This window comes from Staurois parvus, unplaced genomic scaffold (assembly GCF_062004578.1).
Source record: "Staurois parvus isolate SC_StPar_1 unplaced genomic scaffold, SC_StPar_1.0 ptg000380l, whole genome shotgun sequence".
NCBI classification, from domain to species: domain Eukaryota; kingdom Metazoa; phylum Chordata; class Amphibia; order Anura; family Ranidae; genus Staurois; species Staurois parvus.
In genome coordinates, this window is record NW_028318176.1 from 3,134,286 (window position 1) to 3,151,197 (window position 16,912).

A 16,912-nucleotide genomic window follows, 5' to 3' on the forward strand; every position below is an offset into this window, starting at 1 on the left:
AATAATGTAGCGCCCTCTCTGGGTGCTAGAGAGTTAAATTTAGCTTGGCTGACAGTGGTGAAGTGAGCATGTCTGATTGGGTTACTTTAGGCCAGGCTGGAGGGTTCTACAGGTCAAGTCTTTAGCAGCCCCTCCTGGTTCTGGAGTCTTCCAGAAAATTCTAGAAGCCAGTGGAATCCATGTGACTGTGACACGGTAGTACGGCAATTAGAGGTTTAAATCAGGTGTGAGGAGGCGGCACTGCGCCCGGTGATCTCTGACTCCTCCCATGTTGTTCAGGTAGATCTCCGCCTCTTTCTGATTTGCCTACCCCTAATGTAGAGGGTGACCCCAGCAGAGTGATCCCATCTAGCTCACATTAATCCTTTCACTGCCAGAGCTGGTTTTGCATTTTGTTTTGCGCACATGGGAAAATGAACATTTTGGGCCTGAAGATTGACCCCCGAATGTATATATTCTGAAGGAAGAAGCCCTGGAGATAAACTGGTGGGAATTGTGAAGGCATATACACAAATTTCTCCACCATTTTCTATGTTGGGATCTTCTCTACAATACTTTGTTATAACAATGTAACGTATATGGGAAACATGGGGCGGGGTTGTGACCAGAAGGAGAAGGACCCACTTATATCAGTGGTCAGTGTAGTGGTCCCTTACATTAGTGATCGATGGGAGAAGGACCCCCTTATATCAGTGGTCAGTGTAGTGGTCCCTTACATTGGTGACCGATGGGAGAAGGACCCCCTTATATCAGTGGTCAGTGCAGTGGTCCCTTACATTTGTGACCAATGGGAGAAGGACCCCCTTGTATCAGTGGTCAGTGTAGTGGTCCCTTACATTGGTGAGCAATGGGAGAAAGACCCCCTTATATCAGTGGTCAGTGCAGTGGTCCCTTACATTGGTGACTGATAGGAGAAGGACCCCCTTATATCAGTGGTCAGTGGGGGAAGGACATTCTTACATGGTCATCAGTGGGAAGACTGCCCCCCTTACAGATCATTGATGTCAGTTGTTACTGAGAGACAGAAATTGTTCATTGCTGAAGGAACCCCTAGAACCCTTTGGAGGAACCCCTCAAACCCTTTGGAGGAACCCTGGCTGAGAAAGGCTGGACTAGGCAGTCATATATTTCTGTCCCCCTTATATCAGTGATCAGTGTAGTGGTCCCTTACATTGGTGACCGATGGGAGAAGGATCCCCTTATATCAGTGATCAGTGTAGTGGCCCCTTACATTGGTGACCGATGGGAGAAGGACCCCCTTATATCAGTGGTCAGTGCAGTGGTCCCTTACATTTGTGACCAATGGGAGAAGGACCCCCTTATATCAGTGGTCAGTGTAGTGGTCCCTTACATTGGTGAGCAATGGGAGAAAGACCCCCTTATATCAGTGGTCAGTGCAGTGGTCCCTTACATTGGTGACTGATAGGAGAAGGACCCCCTTATATCAGTGGTCAGTGGGGGAAGGACATTCTTACATGGTCATCAGTGGGAAGACTGCCCCCCTTACAGATCATTGATGTCAATTGTTACTGAGAGACAGAAATTGTTCATTGCTGAAGGAACCCCTAGAACCCTTTGGAGGAACCCCTCAAACCCTTTGGAGGAACCCTGGCTGAGAAAGGCTGGACTAGGCAGTCATATATTTCTGTCCCCCTTATATCAGTGATCAGTGTAGTGGTCCCTTACATTGGTGACCGATGGGAGAAGGACCCCCTTATATCAGTGATCAGTGTAGTGGTCCCTTACATTGGTGACCGATGGGAGAAGGACCCCCTTATATCAGTGGTCAGTGCAGTGGTCCCTTACATTTGTGACCAATGGGAGAAGGACCCCCTTATATCAGTGGTCAGTGTAGTGGTCCCTTACATTGGTGAGCAATGGGAGAAGGACCCCCTTATATCAGTGGTCAGTGCAGTGGTCCCTTACATTGGTGACTGATAGGAGAAGGACCCCCTTATATCAGTGGTCAGTGTAGTGGTCCCTTACATTGGTGACTGATGGGAGAAGGACCCCCTTATATCAGTGGTCAGTGCAGTGGTCCCTTACATTGGTGACCGATGGGAGAAGGCCCCATTATATCAGTGGTCAGTGCAGTGGTCCCTTACATTTGTGACCAATGGGAGAAGGACCCCCTTATATCAGTGCTCAGTGCAGTGGTCCCTTACATTAGTCACCAATGGGAGAAGGACCCCCTTATATCAGTGGTCAGTGTAGTGGCCCTTTACATTGGTGACCAATGGGAGAAGGACCCCCTTATATCAGTGGTCAGTGGGGGAAGGACATTCTTACATGGTCATCAGTGGGAAGACTGCCCCCCTTACAGATCATTGATGTCAGTTGTTACTGAGAGACAGAAATTGTTCATTGCTGAAGGAACCCCTAGAACCCTTTGGAGGAACCCCTAAAACCCTTTGGAGGAACCCTGGCTGAGAAAGGCTGGACTAGGCAGTCATATATTTCTGTCCCCCTTGGTGGGAGTGGAGGTGACCCCTCTATGAGGACATACAGTCCATACACACCCAACACAAGGCCGGGGTCACACTACCAGACGGTTCTCTGGGCTGCAGTTCCTCTGAGCTCCACAAGGTGGTGATCTCACTTCTACCCAGACAGGAAGTCTCTATGGAAGACAGGAAGTGATGTCAGGGACAGACAGGAAGTGATGTCAGGTATAAATAGGAAGCTTCGGAGAGAGGTAGGTTGGGAGAAAGTAGAGAGGAGATATTGGTGGAAGTGGTAGCAGAGGAGGTGAAAACATCGTATTTTCTATTTACTCCCAGTAACCCCCCGTCATGTCCGTCCTCTTCCTCCACCGTTGCGCCCGTCCTTTTCCTCCACCGTCGCGCCCGTCCTCTTCCTCCACCGTCGCGCCCGTCCTCTTCCTCCACCGTCGCGCCCATCCTCTTCCTCCACCTTTGCGTCCGTCCTCTTCTTCCACAGTCACGTCCGTCCTCTTCTCCCATAGTCACACTCGTCCTCTTCCTCCACCGTCACGCTCGTCCTCTCCCTCCACCGTCACGTCCGTCCTCTCCCTCCACCGCCGCGTCCGTCCTCTCCCTCCACCGTCGCGTCCGTCCTCTTCCTCCATCATCACTGTGACGTCTTTTATCTCCAGCAGATGATGATACACACATATATAGTGTGGGAACCCAGATTAACCCTTTCAGGGCCAGAACATTCCCTCATTTCCGGGGCCGGAACATTCTCCTCATTGTGGAGATGTCACCTTTCCCACCAATCACCTTCTCACCTCCTCAGTCTATACTGACTGACTCCATGATATTACGGGATGAGGGTTTTAATTAGAGGTGGCTTTAAAATACAAACTTTTTTCTTTTATATATTTTATGTAGTAATAATGAGGAGGAAATAACTATTCCTGATGTCTGTGAAGGTTGAATCCAAGGGATGTGTCTGAATGGTGACTGTATCATTGTGTGTGTCAGGTTCCTATAAGGTGTCAGGGTGTCACTGTCTATTTCTCCATGGAGGAGTGTGAGTATTTAGAAGGACACAAGGACCTCTACAAGGACGTCATGATGGACAATCAGCTGCCCCTCACATTACTGGGTAAGAGGAGATTTTATTGGAAAGGAGAGAGCAGTACGGAGGCTCCACCTAGATCCCCCATCATCTGATAAATACATAGAAACAATGGATTCAGTCAGTGTGTGTGTTTCCTACAGATGGATCCAGTCTTGGGAACCCACCAGAGAGATGTCCCCTTCCTCTGTATTCCCGGTATTCCACACAGGAAGGTCACAACATCCCTCACCATCATCAGGTAGGTGGATCCAGTCATGGGAACCCACCAGAGAGATGTCCATGTCCTCTGTATTCCCGGGATTCAACACAGGAAGGTCACACATCCCTCACCATCATCAGGTAGGTGGATCCAGTCATGGGAACCCACCAGAGAGATGTCCCCGTCCTCTGTATTCCCGGGATTCAGCACAGGAAGGTCACACCATTCCTCACCATCAGGTAGATGGACCCAGTCATGGGAACCTACCAGAGAGATGTTCCCGTCCTCTGTATTCCTGGGATTCCACACAGGAAGGTCGCACCATCCCTCACCATCAGGTAGATGGATCCAGTCATGGGAACCCACCAGAGAGATGTCCCTGTCCTCTGTATTCCCGAGATTCCACACAGGAAGGTCACACCATCCCCCACCATCATCAGGTAGATGAGGAACAATCACTGATAGTATCATTAGGATCTGTACATTATCTGCATTGTTACCATTGATGTCATTTTATTATATATTCAGAGTGGAAACCTGAGAGATTCTACAGTTGAGGTTAAAGAAGAGATGAAAGAGGAGGAGGATGAGGATGGGGTGATGGAGGAGTTGGAGTTTTCAGAAGGACACAAAGATCTGTTCCAGGACACTATGGAGGAGTCATCCAGCTACAGGAACCCACCAGAGAGATGTCCCCGTCCCCTGTATTCCCAGGATTCCACACAGGAAGGTCACATCATCCCTCACCATCATCAGGTAGATAGATCCAGTCATGGGAACCCACCAGAGAGATGTCCCCATCCTCTGTATTCCCGGGATTCCACACAGGAAGGTCACACCATCCCTCACCATCAACAGGTAGATGTGTATAAATCACAACTATTAGTGATTGTTCCTCAAGGGTGTTTGTTACATTGAATTTCTTTTTGAATGTTTAGAGTGGAAACCTCGGGGATGATAATATTGATGTTAAAGAAGAGGAGGATGAGGAGTATGGAGTGATGGAGGAGTTTTCAGAAGGACACAAGGATATGATGGAGCCACCTAATACCAGCAACCCACCAGAGAGATGTCCCCGTCCTCTGTATTCCCGGGTTTCCACACAGGAAGGTCACACCATCCGTCACCATCATCAGGTAGATGGATCCAGTCATGGGAACCCACCAGAGAGATGTCCTCGTCCTCTGTATTCCCGGGATTCCACACAGGAAGGTCACACCATCCCTCATTATCATCAGGTAGATGAGGAACAATTGTTGATAGTTGTGATTTATACACAGCATGTTTGTTACAATGAATGTTTTATTTTATATTCAGAGTGGAATCCTCGGGGATGATAATTTTGATGTTAAAGAAAAGTATAAAGAGGAGGATGAGGAGTATAGAGTGATGGAGGAGTGTTCTGAAGAACATAAGGATCTCTATGAGGACACCATGATGAAGCTATCAAGCCCACCAGAGAGATGTCCTCTGTATTCCCGGTCTTCCACACAGGAAGGCCACAACTATACACACAATTACAAGGTTGGTTTGATGAAGGATCTAGGCCATGAAAGGGACTCAGCCATGCCAGACAATGTGTGGATCCTACATGGTGACGTTCTCTCTGTGGTCTTGCATTATTGAAGTGGCTGAAAACCCAAATTCCCAAAACACAATGTATTTGCATAGTTCAGTAGATGTTGTTATAACCTAAATCACATGGTGTGTATCTCTCAATAATGCCTCCTCAATCAGTTGTAGGACATGTTGAGTTGAGTCCTTCGTTTTGAGTCCCTCTCAGTTTGTGGCATGCTGTCACATATTGTGCAGCTATTTCCACCATTGGCTTCTCTTCTCCCGGTAGAATTTGAAGTTTCCTCCTCTCTTCTATCCGGGATGAGAGCGGAGAGTCTCTGGAAGTGAGTGTCACTCACTGATGAGTACTTGGGGCACTGTAGCAGGAAGTGTTCCTCATCCTCCAGGTTACCCTGGTCACATTGTAGCAGGAAGTGTTCCTCATCCTCCAGGTCACCCTTGTCACATTGTAGCAGGAAGTGGTCCTCGTCCTCCAGGTCACCCTGGTCACATTGTAGCAGGAAGTGTTCCTCGTCCTCCAGGTCACCCTGGTCACATTGTAGCAGGAAAGTGTTCCTCATCCTCCAGAATTCCCTGGTCACATTGTAGCAGGAAGTGGTCCTCATCCTCCAGGTCATCCTGGTCACATTGTAGCAGGAAGTGGTCCTCGTCCTCCAGGTCACCCTGGTCACATTTGTAGCAGGAAGTGGTCCTCGTCCTCCAGGTCACCCTGGTCAAATTGTAGTTGGAAGCGGTCCTCATCCTCCAGGTCACCCTGGTCACATTGTAGCAGGAAGTGGTCCTAGTCCTCCAGGTCACCCTGGTCACATTGTAGCAGGAAGTGGTCCTCGTGCTGCAGGCCACCCTGGTCAAATTGTAGTTGGAAGCGGTCCTCATCCTCCAGGTCACCCTGGTCACATTGTAGCAGGAAGCGTTCCTCATCCTCCAGAACCCCCTGGTCACATTGTAGCAGGAAGCGGTCCTCATCCTCCAGAACCCCCTGGTCACATTGTAGCAGGAAGCGGTCCTCGTCCTTCAGATTACCCTGGTCACATTGTAGCAGGAAGCGGTCCTCGTCCTCCAGAACGCCCTGGTCACATTGTAGCAGGAAGCGGTCCTCGTCCTCCAGAACGCCCTGGTCACATTATAGCAGGAAGCGGTCCTCGTCCTCCAGAACGCCCTGGTCACATTATAGCAGGAAGCGGTCCTCATCCTCCAGAACGCCCTGGTCACATTATAGCAGGAAGTGGTCCTCGTCCTCCAGGACCCCCTATTCACATTGTAGCAGGAAGTAGTCCTCGTCCTCCAGGAACCCCTACTCACATTGTAGCAGGAAGTGGTCCTCCTCCTCCATGACACCCGGTCACATTGTAGCAGGAAGTGGTCCTTATCTTCCATGACACCCTGGTCACATTGCAGCAGGAAGTGGTCCTTGTCCTCCAGGACCCCCTATTCGCATTGTAGCTGGAAGTGGTCCTTGTCCTCCAGAACCCCCTGGTCACACTGCAGCAGGAAGTGGTCCTCATTCTCCAGGACCCCCTGGTCCCATTTTAGCAAGAAGTGGTCCTCATCTTCCAAGACCCCCCTGGTCACATTTTAGCAAGAAGAGCTCCTCATCCTCCAGGACCCCCTAGTGACATTGCTGGCACAGTCTACTCTCCCTGGACTTGTAGGTCTGTCTGTGCCGTCCTGATTGGATTTTCAGGCTGTGGGCACTCTACCGGCTCAGGGTCTGTCTGTCTTTGGGGTCTTGTAGCACCTCCAGGTACAGGGTCAGTTTGTAGACCCTCTGTAGTGACTGGTAAACCATTTCTTGGAGTTGGCTCTTTCAATTCTTCATTCCTCAACATCATTTTTGGGGAATCCTTCATTATGTTTTTATTTGAGATTTTGTCAGGCCGCTTGTTGGGTGTTTGGGGAGGACAAGGCGAGTTGTGGCAGGCCCCATGGCTTTGACTGGTCCTTATTGGTCAGTAGGGCCTTATGGTGGTACGAGTTAGGACTGCTGTTTTGTAGATGGCCCCCATATGATAGCGCCCTCTGCTGTACTGCGAGAAGCAAAGGAACTCTGCCCAACTCTGACCAGCAAGCACTGTTGGAGGTGCTCTGGTGGACTTGGAGGAGGTGCTTGCAGAATTCTAGATGGAATATTTCTGACGGGCTGAAGTACCATTTGGATTGGTCTGGGTAGGTGAGAAGACCCTCAATCTTCACTGCCATAAAGAAGGATTGGGGTGATGACTCTATCAAAGATTCTAAGCCAGACTCTTACCGGAGGTTGAAGGTGGTACAGTGGTCTCCTGATGGCGTAGGAGGTTCTCATGCCGTGTCTTTCAGGGACTCAATGGCTGGCTTGAAACTCTGTGTGTCTCTCCCCCCCTCTCTCCTCCTCCTCTCTCTCTCCCCCCCTCTCTCCTCCTCTCTCTCTCTCCCCCTCTCTCCTCCTCCTTTCTCTCTCCCCTCTCTCTTCCCCCTCTCTCCCCCCTCTCTCTCCCCCTCTCTCTCTCCCCTCTCCCCCTCTCTCTCTCCCCCCCCTCTCTCTCTCTCTCTCCCCCCCCCTCTCACCTTCTCTCTCGCTTCCCCCTGTCTCTCGCCCCCCCCCCCGTCTCTCTCGCTCCCCCTCTCTCTCTCGCTTCCCCCCTCTCTCTCTCTCACTTCCCCCCCCTCTCCCTCTCAGGGAGGTGCAGAGCAGCAGCAGACATTCCTCCTTCTTACCTCCTCCTGTATATATCTCATTATACAGGCTGTCAATCAAGGGGCGTGGCGTCACCCTTTTTTTTTTTTTTTTTTTTTTTTTTCAATATTGCGGAGAGGATTGCTAATGGCAGGCTGCTCTTCTACCAGCCACACTTCTCACAAATGGCTTGTGCTCTTCTTCTTTATTAGATTTTATGTTCTATTTTTGTTTGATTTTTGCAGGTTTACAGCCACTTTCAATCTTATGTTTCCTCTCCTTCTCTTGATGTAGAGTGGAGATCCAATCGATATAGAATTTGAGGTGAAATCAGAAGAAGAGGCGTATGTGAGGGATGATCAGCAGTCTATGGAGGAGGATGGAATAACGGGGACATTTATAGAGGAGGACACTCCTACAGAGATCAGCACAGGTGAGTCATGAACACTAAATCCATTCCTCCACCCATACTGCTCAATGATTGGTCCAGATGATAAAGTTCTCATTGGATCTCTCTCTGTCTTTCTGGTTTGGGGGAACCAATTAGCTCCTGTCTAGTAATCCTCTTTGTCTTTGTATTTTAGTCCATGGCTGGGAGATGAGAAAAACCTCAGGGGATTGTCTCACTTTGTCTCCAGACTGGAAAGTAGAAGATGAGGACATCACACAGTATAGTCCAGGAGAAAACCCGGCTCCCTCCAATGTCCATCCGGCACCACCCAGTGTAGATGGACCATCGGATTCCTCGTATCCTGAGGAACCTCAGACTGTGCGGGACCATGCCGGCCTTCCAACAAATAGGAGGTTTCCCTGTACTGAGTGCGGGAAATGTTTCCATTCTAAATTCAATCTTAATGAGCATAAAAGAGCTCACATGGGAGAGAAGCCTCATCCCTGTCCTGAGTGCGGGAAATGTTTTTCAAAAAAATCCAGTCTTTCCCGACATCAGACCTCTCACACAGGTGAAAAGCCACATTCCTGTCCCGTGTGTGGGAAATGTTTTTTATATAAGTGGAAACTTTCCATACATCAGAGATGTCACACTGGAGAGAAGCCGTTTTCCTGTCCTGAGTGCGGGAAATGTTTTTCAGATAAGTCCAATCTTTACACTCATCAGCGATCTCACACAAGGGAGAAGCTTCATTCCTGTTCTGACTGTGGGAAATGTTTTGTACAAAAATCAGACCTTGTTAAACACCAGAGATCCCACACAGGGGAAACACCGTTTTCTTGTTCTGAGTGCGGGAAACTTTTTTCAAAGAAATCCACTCTCAGCAGACACCAATGGTCTCACACGGGGCAAAAGCCACATTCCTGCTCAGAGTGCGGGAATTGTTTTTTACACAAGTCCAGTCTTTACGTACATCAGAGATTGCACACAGGGGAGAAGCCGTATTCCTGTCCCGAGTGCGGAAAATGTTTTTCACAGAAGATCAGTCTTTACATACATCAGACAACTCACACGGGGGAGAAGCCGTATTCCTGTGCTGAGTGCAGGAAATGTTTTTCAATGAAGTCCAATCTTACCACACATCAGAGGTTACACACTGGGGAGAAGCCGTATTTTTGTTCTGAGTGTGGGAAATGTTTTTCACAGAAGTCCAATCTTTACAAACATCAGAGATCTCACACGGGGGAGAAGCCGTATTCCTGTCCTGAGTGTGGGAAATGTTTTTCAGAGAGGGCCTCTCTTTCCGATCATCAGAGATTTCACAGGGGGGAGAAGCCATATTGCTGTCGTGAGTGTGGGAAATGTTTTTCACACAGGGGCTCTCTTTCCTATCATCAGAGATCTCACAGAGGGAAGAAGCTGTATTCCTGTCCTAAATGTGATAAATGTTTTCAAACTAAGTCCGATCTTGACGCACATGTGAGATTGCAAACGGAGGCAGATGCGCTTCCCTGTTCTGATTGGTGGAAGTGTAACCCCCAGAAGTCCTCTGCTTACAGCCATCTGCGATTAGGCATGGAGGAGAACGAACTTTCCTGGTCTGACTGAGGGAAATGTTCCTCACTGAATTCCTGTCTTCCTGGACATCAGGGGTCCCACACAACCCTGGAGGTGTATTAGTGCCTTGAGTGCGGGAAATGTTTTGTGCAAAAGTAGCACCTATCTAGTTTAGGTAGGGGGAGCTAGAGTCCTGATTGACAGTGAGGAAGGCTGAGTGTAATAGCCAGAAGTTCAAATTGTGGTCAGGAGCTGAAAGGCTCTGCCAGCCCCTTGAAAATTCCCCCTGCTCTAGGGCTTAGGAAAAAGGCCCTAGAGCCAGTGGGTGGATCTGAGGAGTGGCTGGCTTGTACACTTGAAGGATCTGAGCCAATACCCAACTGGGTTGGAAAGGGGCCAGGACACCCTTAAGTTTTGGAACCTGCTCAGTTGCAGGAGAGTTTGGTGGAAGACAGTGAGGAAGATGTCAGGCTGAAGGCCCGAGGCAGCAAGAAGGCCCAGGGGGATGGGGCCTACCTGCAGGTCTGGAGCTGGAAAGGGAGAAGCTCAGAATTTCACTTGTCCCCAGAGCGAGGACCACCTGTATGTCAGGGAAGGAGTGGCCTAGCAGCCACCAGTGGTACAGGATAGAATCTGAGTGAGTACCCATGCACCCCCCCTGGGCGGATAGGGAAAGAGCACTCTGGTGGGGAACCAGATTCGCTGCCTATTTAGGATTGTTCACTTTTAAAGTAACAGAAACCAGATCCCCTGTTCAGGGATACCTCCAGATTGCTGAGTGAGAAGTCCATCTAGGGTCTGGGGTGGTACATTGTGGAGACAGCTAGAGTCTGGGGTGGTACATTGAGGAGACACCTAGGGTCTGGGGTGGTGCAGTGAGGAGACATCTAGAGTCGGGTGGTGCAGTGAGGAGACATCTAGAGTCTGGGGTGGTGCAGTGAGGAGACATCTAGAGTCTGGGGTGGTGCAGTGAGGAGACATCTAGAGTCTGGGGTGGTGCATTGAGGAGACATCTAGGTTCTGGGGTGGTACATTGAGGAGACATCTAGAGTGTGGGGTGACACATTGAGGAAACATCTAGGGTCTCTCTAACAGAGATCGTGCTGCAGTGAAGGCCTGTAAATAGTTCCATGAAGTTGTCCTCAGTTCATCAGTTCCCTGGGCATTCTGTACCCCCCCTAACCCCATCCCAGTTCAAGTCCCTTCAATAAACAACCAAACCAAAGCTCAAGGACTGATCTCTGACTCTGGATGCAAGCTTGTGTGAAGATGCGTGTTTAGGGGGACCCAAATCTAGGGATTCCAAAGGGGGTAGTGCTACACAGAGATCAGAGCTTGTCTCACATCAGAGATCTCACACGGTGGATAAGCCCTTTTCCTGCCCTGAGTGCTGGAAATGTTTTTCAGAAAAGTCCTCTCTTTCTACACATCAGAGTTTGCACACGGGTGAGAAGCCGTATTGCTGTCCTGAGTGCGGGAAATATTTTTCAAAAACAATTTCTACAGACATCAGAGATCTCACACGGAGGGAGGGAATTGTTCCTCACTGAAGTTCTCTCTTCCTGGACATCGGGTCCCGCAAAACCCTCGAGGTGTATTAGTGCCGTGAGTGCGGGAAATGTCTTCTAGATGAGTCACTTAAACCAACCATAATAAGCCGACCATTGATGTAAAACAGAAAATACTGAATTTGGCCATGAGATGGCGCCAAGTATCATAGGAGATAGGATCATCTACTGGTCAAATGTGGTATTTTTCTTTCTAAATCAATGGAAAACATTCAACCGCCAAAAATCCAAATAACATTCACCTTTCCCCCCATTCACAGAGAAGGAATGTACACGTACTTTCACCCGGCGAATTGTACGCATATTATTTTATGAAGAGACCCCTCTTGTCCCGATGCCTCCTGTCCCATGTGGAGTGAAACCAACTTCACTCCACCTCTTGTCCTGACGCCTCCTGTCCCATGTGGAGTGATACCAATTTCACTCTACCTCTTGACCTGACGCCTCCTGTCCCATGCAGAGTGATACCAACTTAACTCCACCTCCTGTTCCATGCGGAGTGATACAAACTTCACTCCACCTCTTCTCCCAATGCCTCCTGTCCTATGCGGAGTGATACCAACTTCACTCCACCTCTTGTCCCGATGCCTCCTTTCCAATGCGGAGTGATACCAGCTTCACTCCACCTCTTATCCCAATGCCTCCTGTCCAATGCAGAGTGATACCAGCTTCACTCCCCCTCTTATCCCGACGCCTCCTGTCCCATGCGGAGTGATACCAAATTTACTCCCCCTCTTATCCTGACGCTTCCTGTCTAATGCTGAGTGATACCAACTTCACTCCCCCTCTTATCCCGATGCATCCTGGCCCATGCGGAGTGATACCAACTTCACTCCCCCTCTAATCCCGACGCCTCCTGTCCAATGCGGAGTGATACCAGCTTCACTCCACCTCTTGTCCCGATGCCTCCTGTCCCATGTGTAGTGATATCAACTTCACTCCACCTCTTGTCCCGATGCCTCCTGTCCCATGTGGAATGATACCAACTTCAGTCCACCTCTTGTTCCGATGCCTCCTGGCCCATGCGGAGTGATACCAACTTCACTCCACTTCTTGTCCCGATGCCGACAGTCCCATGTGGAATGATACCAAATTTACTCCCCCTCTTATCCTGACGCTTCCTGTCTAATGCGGAGTGATACCAACTTCACCTCTTGTCCCGATGCCTCCTGTCCCATGTGTAGTGATATCAACTTCACTCCACCTCTTGTCCCGATGCCTCCTGTCCCATGTGGAATGATACCAACTTCAGTCCACCTCTTGTTCCGATGCCTCCTGGCCCATGCGGAGTGATACCAACTTCACTCCCCCTCTTATCCCGACGCCTCCTGTCCCATGCGGAGTGATACCAAATTTACTCCCCCTCTTATCCTGACGCTTCCTGTCTAATGCGGAGTGATACCAACTTCACCTCTTGTCCCGATGCCTCCTGTCCCATGTGGAGTGATATCAACTTCACTCCACTTCTTGTCCCGATGCCTCCTGCCCCATGTGGAATGATACCAACTTCAGTCCACCTCTTGTTCCGATGCCTCCTGGCCCATGCAGAGTGATACCAACTTCACTCCACTTCTTGTCCCGATGCCTCCTGTCCCATGTGGAATGATACCAACTTCAGTCCACCTCTTGTTCCGATGCCTCCTGGCCCATGCGGAGTGATACCAACTTCACTCCACTTCTTGTCCCGATGCCGACAGTCCCATGTGGAATGATACCATCTTCACTCGACCTCTTGCCCTGATGCCTCCTGTCCCATGCGGAGTGATGCCAACTTCACTCCACCTTTTGTCCCGATGCCTCCGGTCCCATGTGGAGTGATACCAATTTCACTCCATCTCTTGTCCCGATGCCTCCTGTCCCATGCAGGTTGATACCAACTTCACCTCTTGTCCCGATGCCTCCTGTCCCATGCGGAGTGATGCCAACTTCAATCCCCCTCTTGTCCCCATGTCTCCTGTCCCATGCGGAGTGATACCAACTTCACTCCACCTCTTGTCCCGATGCCTCCTGTCCCATGCGGATTGATACCAACTTCACTCCCCCTCTAATCTCGATGCCTCCTGTCCCATGCGGAGTGATACCAGCTTCACTCCCCCTTATCCCGACACCTCCTGTCCCATGCGGAGTGATACCAGCTTCACTCCCCCTCTTATACTGACGCCTCCTGTCCCATGCGGAGTGATACCAGCTTCACTCCACCTCTTATCCCGACGCCTCCTGTCCCATGCGGAGTGATACCAACTTCAATCCCACTCTTATTCCGACGCCTCCTGTCCCATGCGTAGTGATACCAACTTCACTCCCACTCTTGTCCCGACGCCTCCTGTCCCATGCGGAGTGATACCAACTTCACTCCACTTCTTGTCACGATGCCTCCTGTCCCATGCGGAGTGATACCAACTTCACTCCACCTCTTGTTCCGATGCCTCCTGTCCCATGCGGAGTGATGCCAACTTCAGTCCATCTCTTGTCCCGATGCTTCCTGGCCCATGCGGAGTGATACCAGCTTCACTCCACCTCTTATCCCGATGCCTCCTGTCCCATGCAGAGTGTTACCAACTTCACCTCTTGTCCCGACGCCTCCTGTCTAATGCGGAGTGATACCAGCTTCACACCACCTCTTATCCTGATGCCTCCTGTCCCATGCAGGTTGATACCAACTTCACCTCTTGTCCCGATGCCTCCTGTCCCATGCGGAGTGATGCCAACTTCAATCCCCCTCTTGTCCCCATGTCTCCTGTCCCATGCGGAGTGATACCAACTTCACTCCACCTCTTGTCCCGATGCCTCCTGTCCCATGCGGATTGATACCAACTTCACTCCCCCTCTAATCTCGATGCCTCCTGTCCCATGCGGAGTGATACCAGCTTCACTCCCCCTTATCCCGACACCTCCTGTCCCATGCGGAGTGATACCAGCTTCACTCCCCCTCTTATACTGACGCCTCCTGTCCCATGCGGAGTGATACCAGCTTCACTCCACCTCTTATCCCGACGCCTCCTGTCCCATGCGGAGTGATACCAACTTCAATCCCACTCTTATTCCGACGCCTCCTGTCCCATGCGTAGTGATACCAACTTCACTCCCACTCTTGTCCCGACGCCTCCTGTCCCATGCGGAGTGATACCAACTTCACTCCACTTCTTGTCACGATGCCTCCTGTCCCATGCGGAGTGATACCAACTTCACTCCACCTCTTGTTCCGATGCCTCCTGTCCCATGCGGAGTGATGCCAACTTCAGTCCATCTCTTGTCCCGATGCTTCCTGGCCCATGCGGAGTGATACCAGCTTCACTCCACCTCTTATCCCGATGCCTCCTGTCCCATGCAGAGTGTTACCAACTTCACCTCTTGTCCCGACGCCTTCTGTCTAATGCGGAGTGATACCAGCTTCACACCACCTCTTATCCTGATGCCTCCTGTCCCATGCGGAGTGATACCAGCTTCACACCACCTCTTATCCTGATGCCTCCTGTCCAATGCGAAGTGATACCAGCTTCAGTCCACCTCTTATCCCGACGCCTCCTGTCCAATGCGGAGTGATACCAACTTCACTCCCCCTCTGATCCCGACGCCTTCAGGCCCATGCGGAGTTATACCAACTTCATTCCACCTCTTATCCCGACGCCTCCTGTCCCATGCGGAGTGATACCATCTTCACTCCCCCTCTTATCCCGACGCCTCCTGTCCTATGCGGAGTGATACCAGCTTCACTCCACCTCTTATCCCGATGCCTCCTGGCCCATGTGGAGTGATACCAACTTCATTCCACCTCTTATCCTGATGCCTTCTGTCCCATACGGAGTGATACCAACTTTACTCCCCCTCTTATCCCGATGCCTCCTGTCCCATGCGGAGTGATACCAGCTTCACTCCACCTCTTATCCCGATGCCTCCTGTTCTATGCGGAGTGATACCAGCTTCACTCCACCTCTTGTCCCGATGCCTCCTGTCCCATCTGGAGTGATACCAACTTCACTCCACATCTTGTCACGATGCCTCCTGTCCCGTGTGGAGTGATACCAACTTCACTCCACCTCTTGTCCCGATGCCTACTGTCCCATTGTTATGATCCGCCAGGTGGTGCCTTCAGGCTGCCAACTGACAGGCCTACCCAGAGCGTGGGGTCTAAGCCCGGGCTGTGCCTTCACCAGGGCCCCTGATGGTGGGGATGGACTTGAAACAGTCCCGGGCCAGGTCACGACCTCTGAGCAGGCCCACCAGCGGCTGAGGAGGCCTCCGGGGATGTATGCAGGTACCGGGAGAGCCTTATCCCGATGCCTCCTGTCCCATGTGGAGTGATACCAGCTTCACTCCCACTCTTATCCCAATGCCTCCTGTCCCATACGGAGTGATACAACTTCATTCCACCTCTTATCCCGACGCCTCCTGTCCCATGCAGAGTGATACCAACTTCACTCCCCATCTTATCCCGACGCCTCCTGTCCCATTCGGAGTGATACCAGCTGCACTCCACCTATTGTCCCGATTCCTCCTGTCCCATGCGGAGTGATGCCAACTTCACTCCCCATCTTGTCCAGATGCCTCCTGGCCCATGCGGAGTGATACCAACTTCACCTCTTGTCCTGACACCTCCTGTCTAATGCGGAGTGATACCAGCTTCACACCACCTCTTATCCTGATGCCTCCTGTCTAATGCGGAGTGATACCAGCTTCACACCACCTCTTATCCTGATGCCTCCTGTCTAATGCGGAGTGATACCAGCTTCACACCACCTCTTATCCTGATGCCTCCTGTCCAATGCGGAGTGATACAAGCTTCAGTCCACCTCTTATCCCGAAGCCTCCTGTCCAATGCAAAGTGATACCAACTTCACTCCCCCTCTTATCCCGATGCCTCCTGGCCCATGCGGAGTGATACCAACTTCATTCCACCTCTTATCCTGACGCCTTCTGTCCCATACGGAGTGATACCAACTTTACTCCCCCTCTTATCCCGATGCCTCCTGTCCCATGCGGAGTGATACCAGCTTCACTCCACCTCTTATCCCGATGCCTCCTGTTCTATGCGGAGTGATACCAGCTTCACTCCACCTCTTGTCCCGATGCCTCCTGTCCCATCTGGAGTGATACCAACTTCACTCCACATCTTGTCACGATGCCTCCTGTCCCGTGTGGAGTGATACCAACTTCACTCCACCTCTTGTCCCGATGCCTACTGTCCCATTGTTATGATCCGCCAGGTGGTGCCTTCAGGCTGCCAACTGACAGGCCTACCCAGAGCGTGGGGTCTAAGCCCGGGCTGTGCCTTCACCAGGGCCCCTGATGGTGGGGATGGACTTGAAACAGTCCCGGGCCAGGTCACGACCTCTGAGCAGGCCCACCAGCGGCTGAGGAGGCCTCCGGGGATGTATGCAGGTACCGGGAGAGCCAGATGTGAAGAGGATGGCGGCCCCAGC

At 51.0% G+C, this 16,912-nt stretch overlaps 1 protein-coding gene across 2 annotated transcripts; it reads left to right on the forward strand.

Moving 5' to 3' along the window:
- Window positions 1-2,659: 2,659 nt before the first annotated feature.
- LOC149456043 (uncharacterized) lies at window positions 2,660-11,149 on the forward strand. 2 transcript variants are annotated; one of them, XM_089685559.1, is made up of 8 exons: window positions 2,660-2,695; window positions 3,447-3,570; window positions 3,687-3,784; window positions 4,274-4,603; window positions 4,684-4,983; window positions 5,063-5,269; window positions 8,271-8,409; window positions 8,561-11,149. In XM_089685559.1, the coding sequence occupies exons 1-8, from the start codon at window positions 2,663-2,665 to the stop codon at window positions 9,973-9,975; spliced, it is 2,646 nt and encodes an 881-aa protein (XP_089541685.1). In that variant the 5' UTR covers window positions 2,660-2,662; the 3' UTR covers window positions 9,976-11,149. The 2 variants fall into 2 exon arrangements, with proteins under 2 accessions (XP_089541685.1, XP_089541686.1); XM_089685560.1 differs by lacking the exons at window positions 2,660-2,695; window positions 3,447-3,570 and having other exon boundaries at window positions 3,719-4,185.
- The last annotated feature ends 5,763 nt before the right edge of the window (window positions 11,150-16,912 follow it).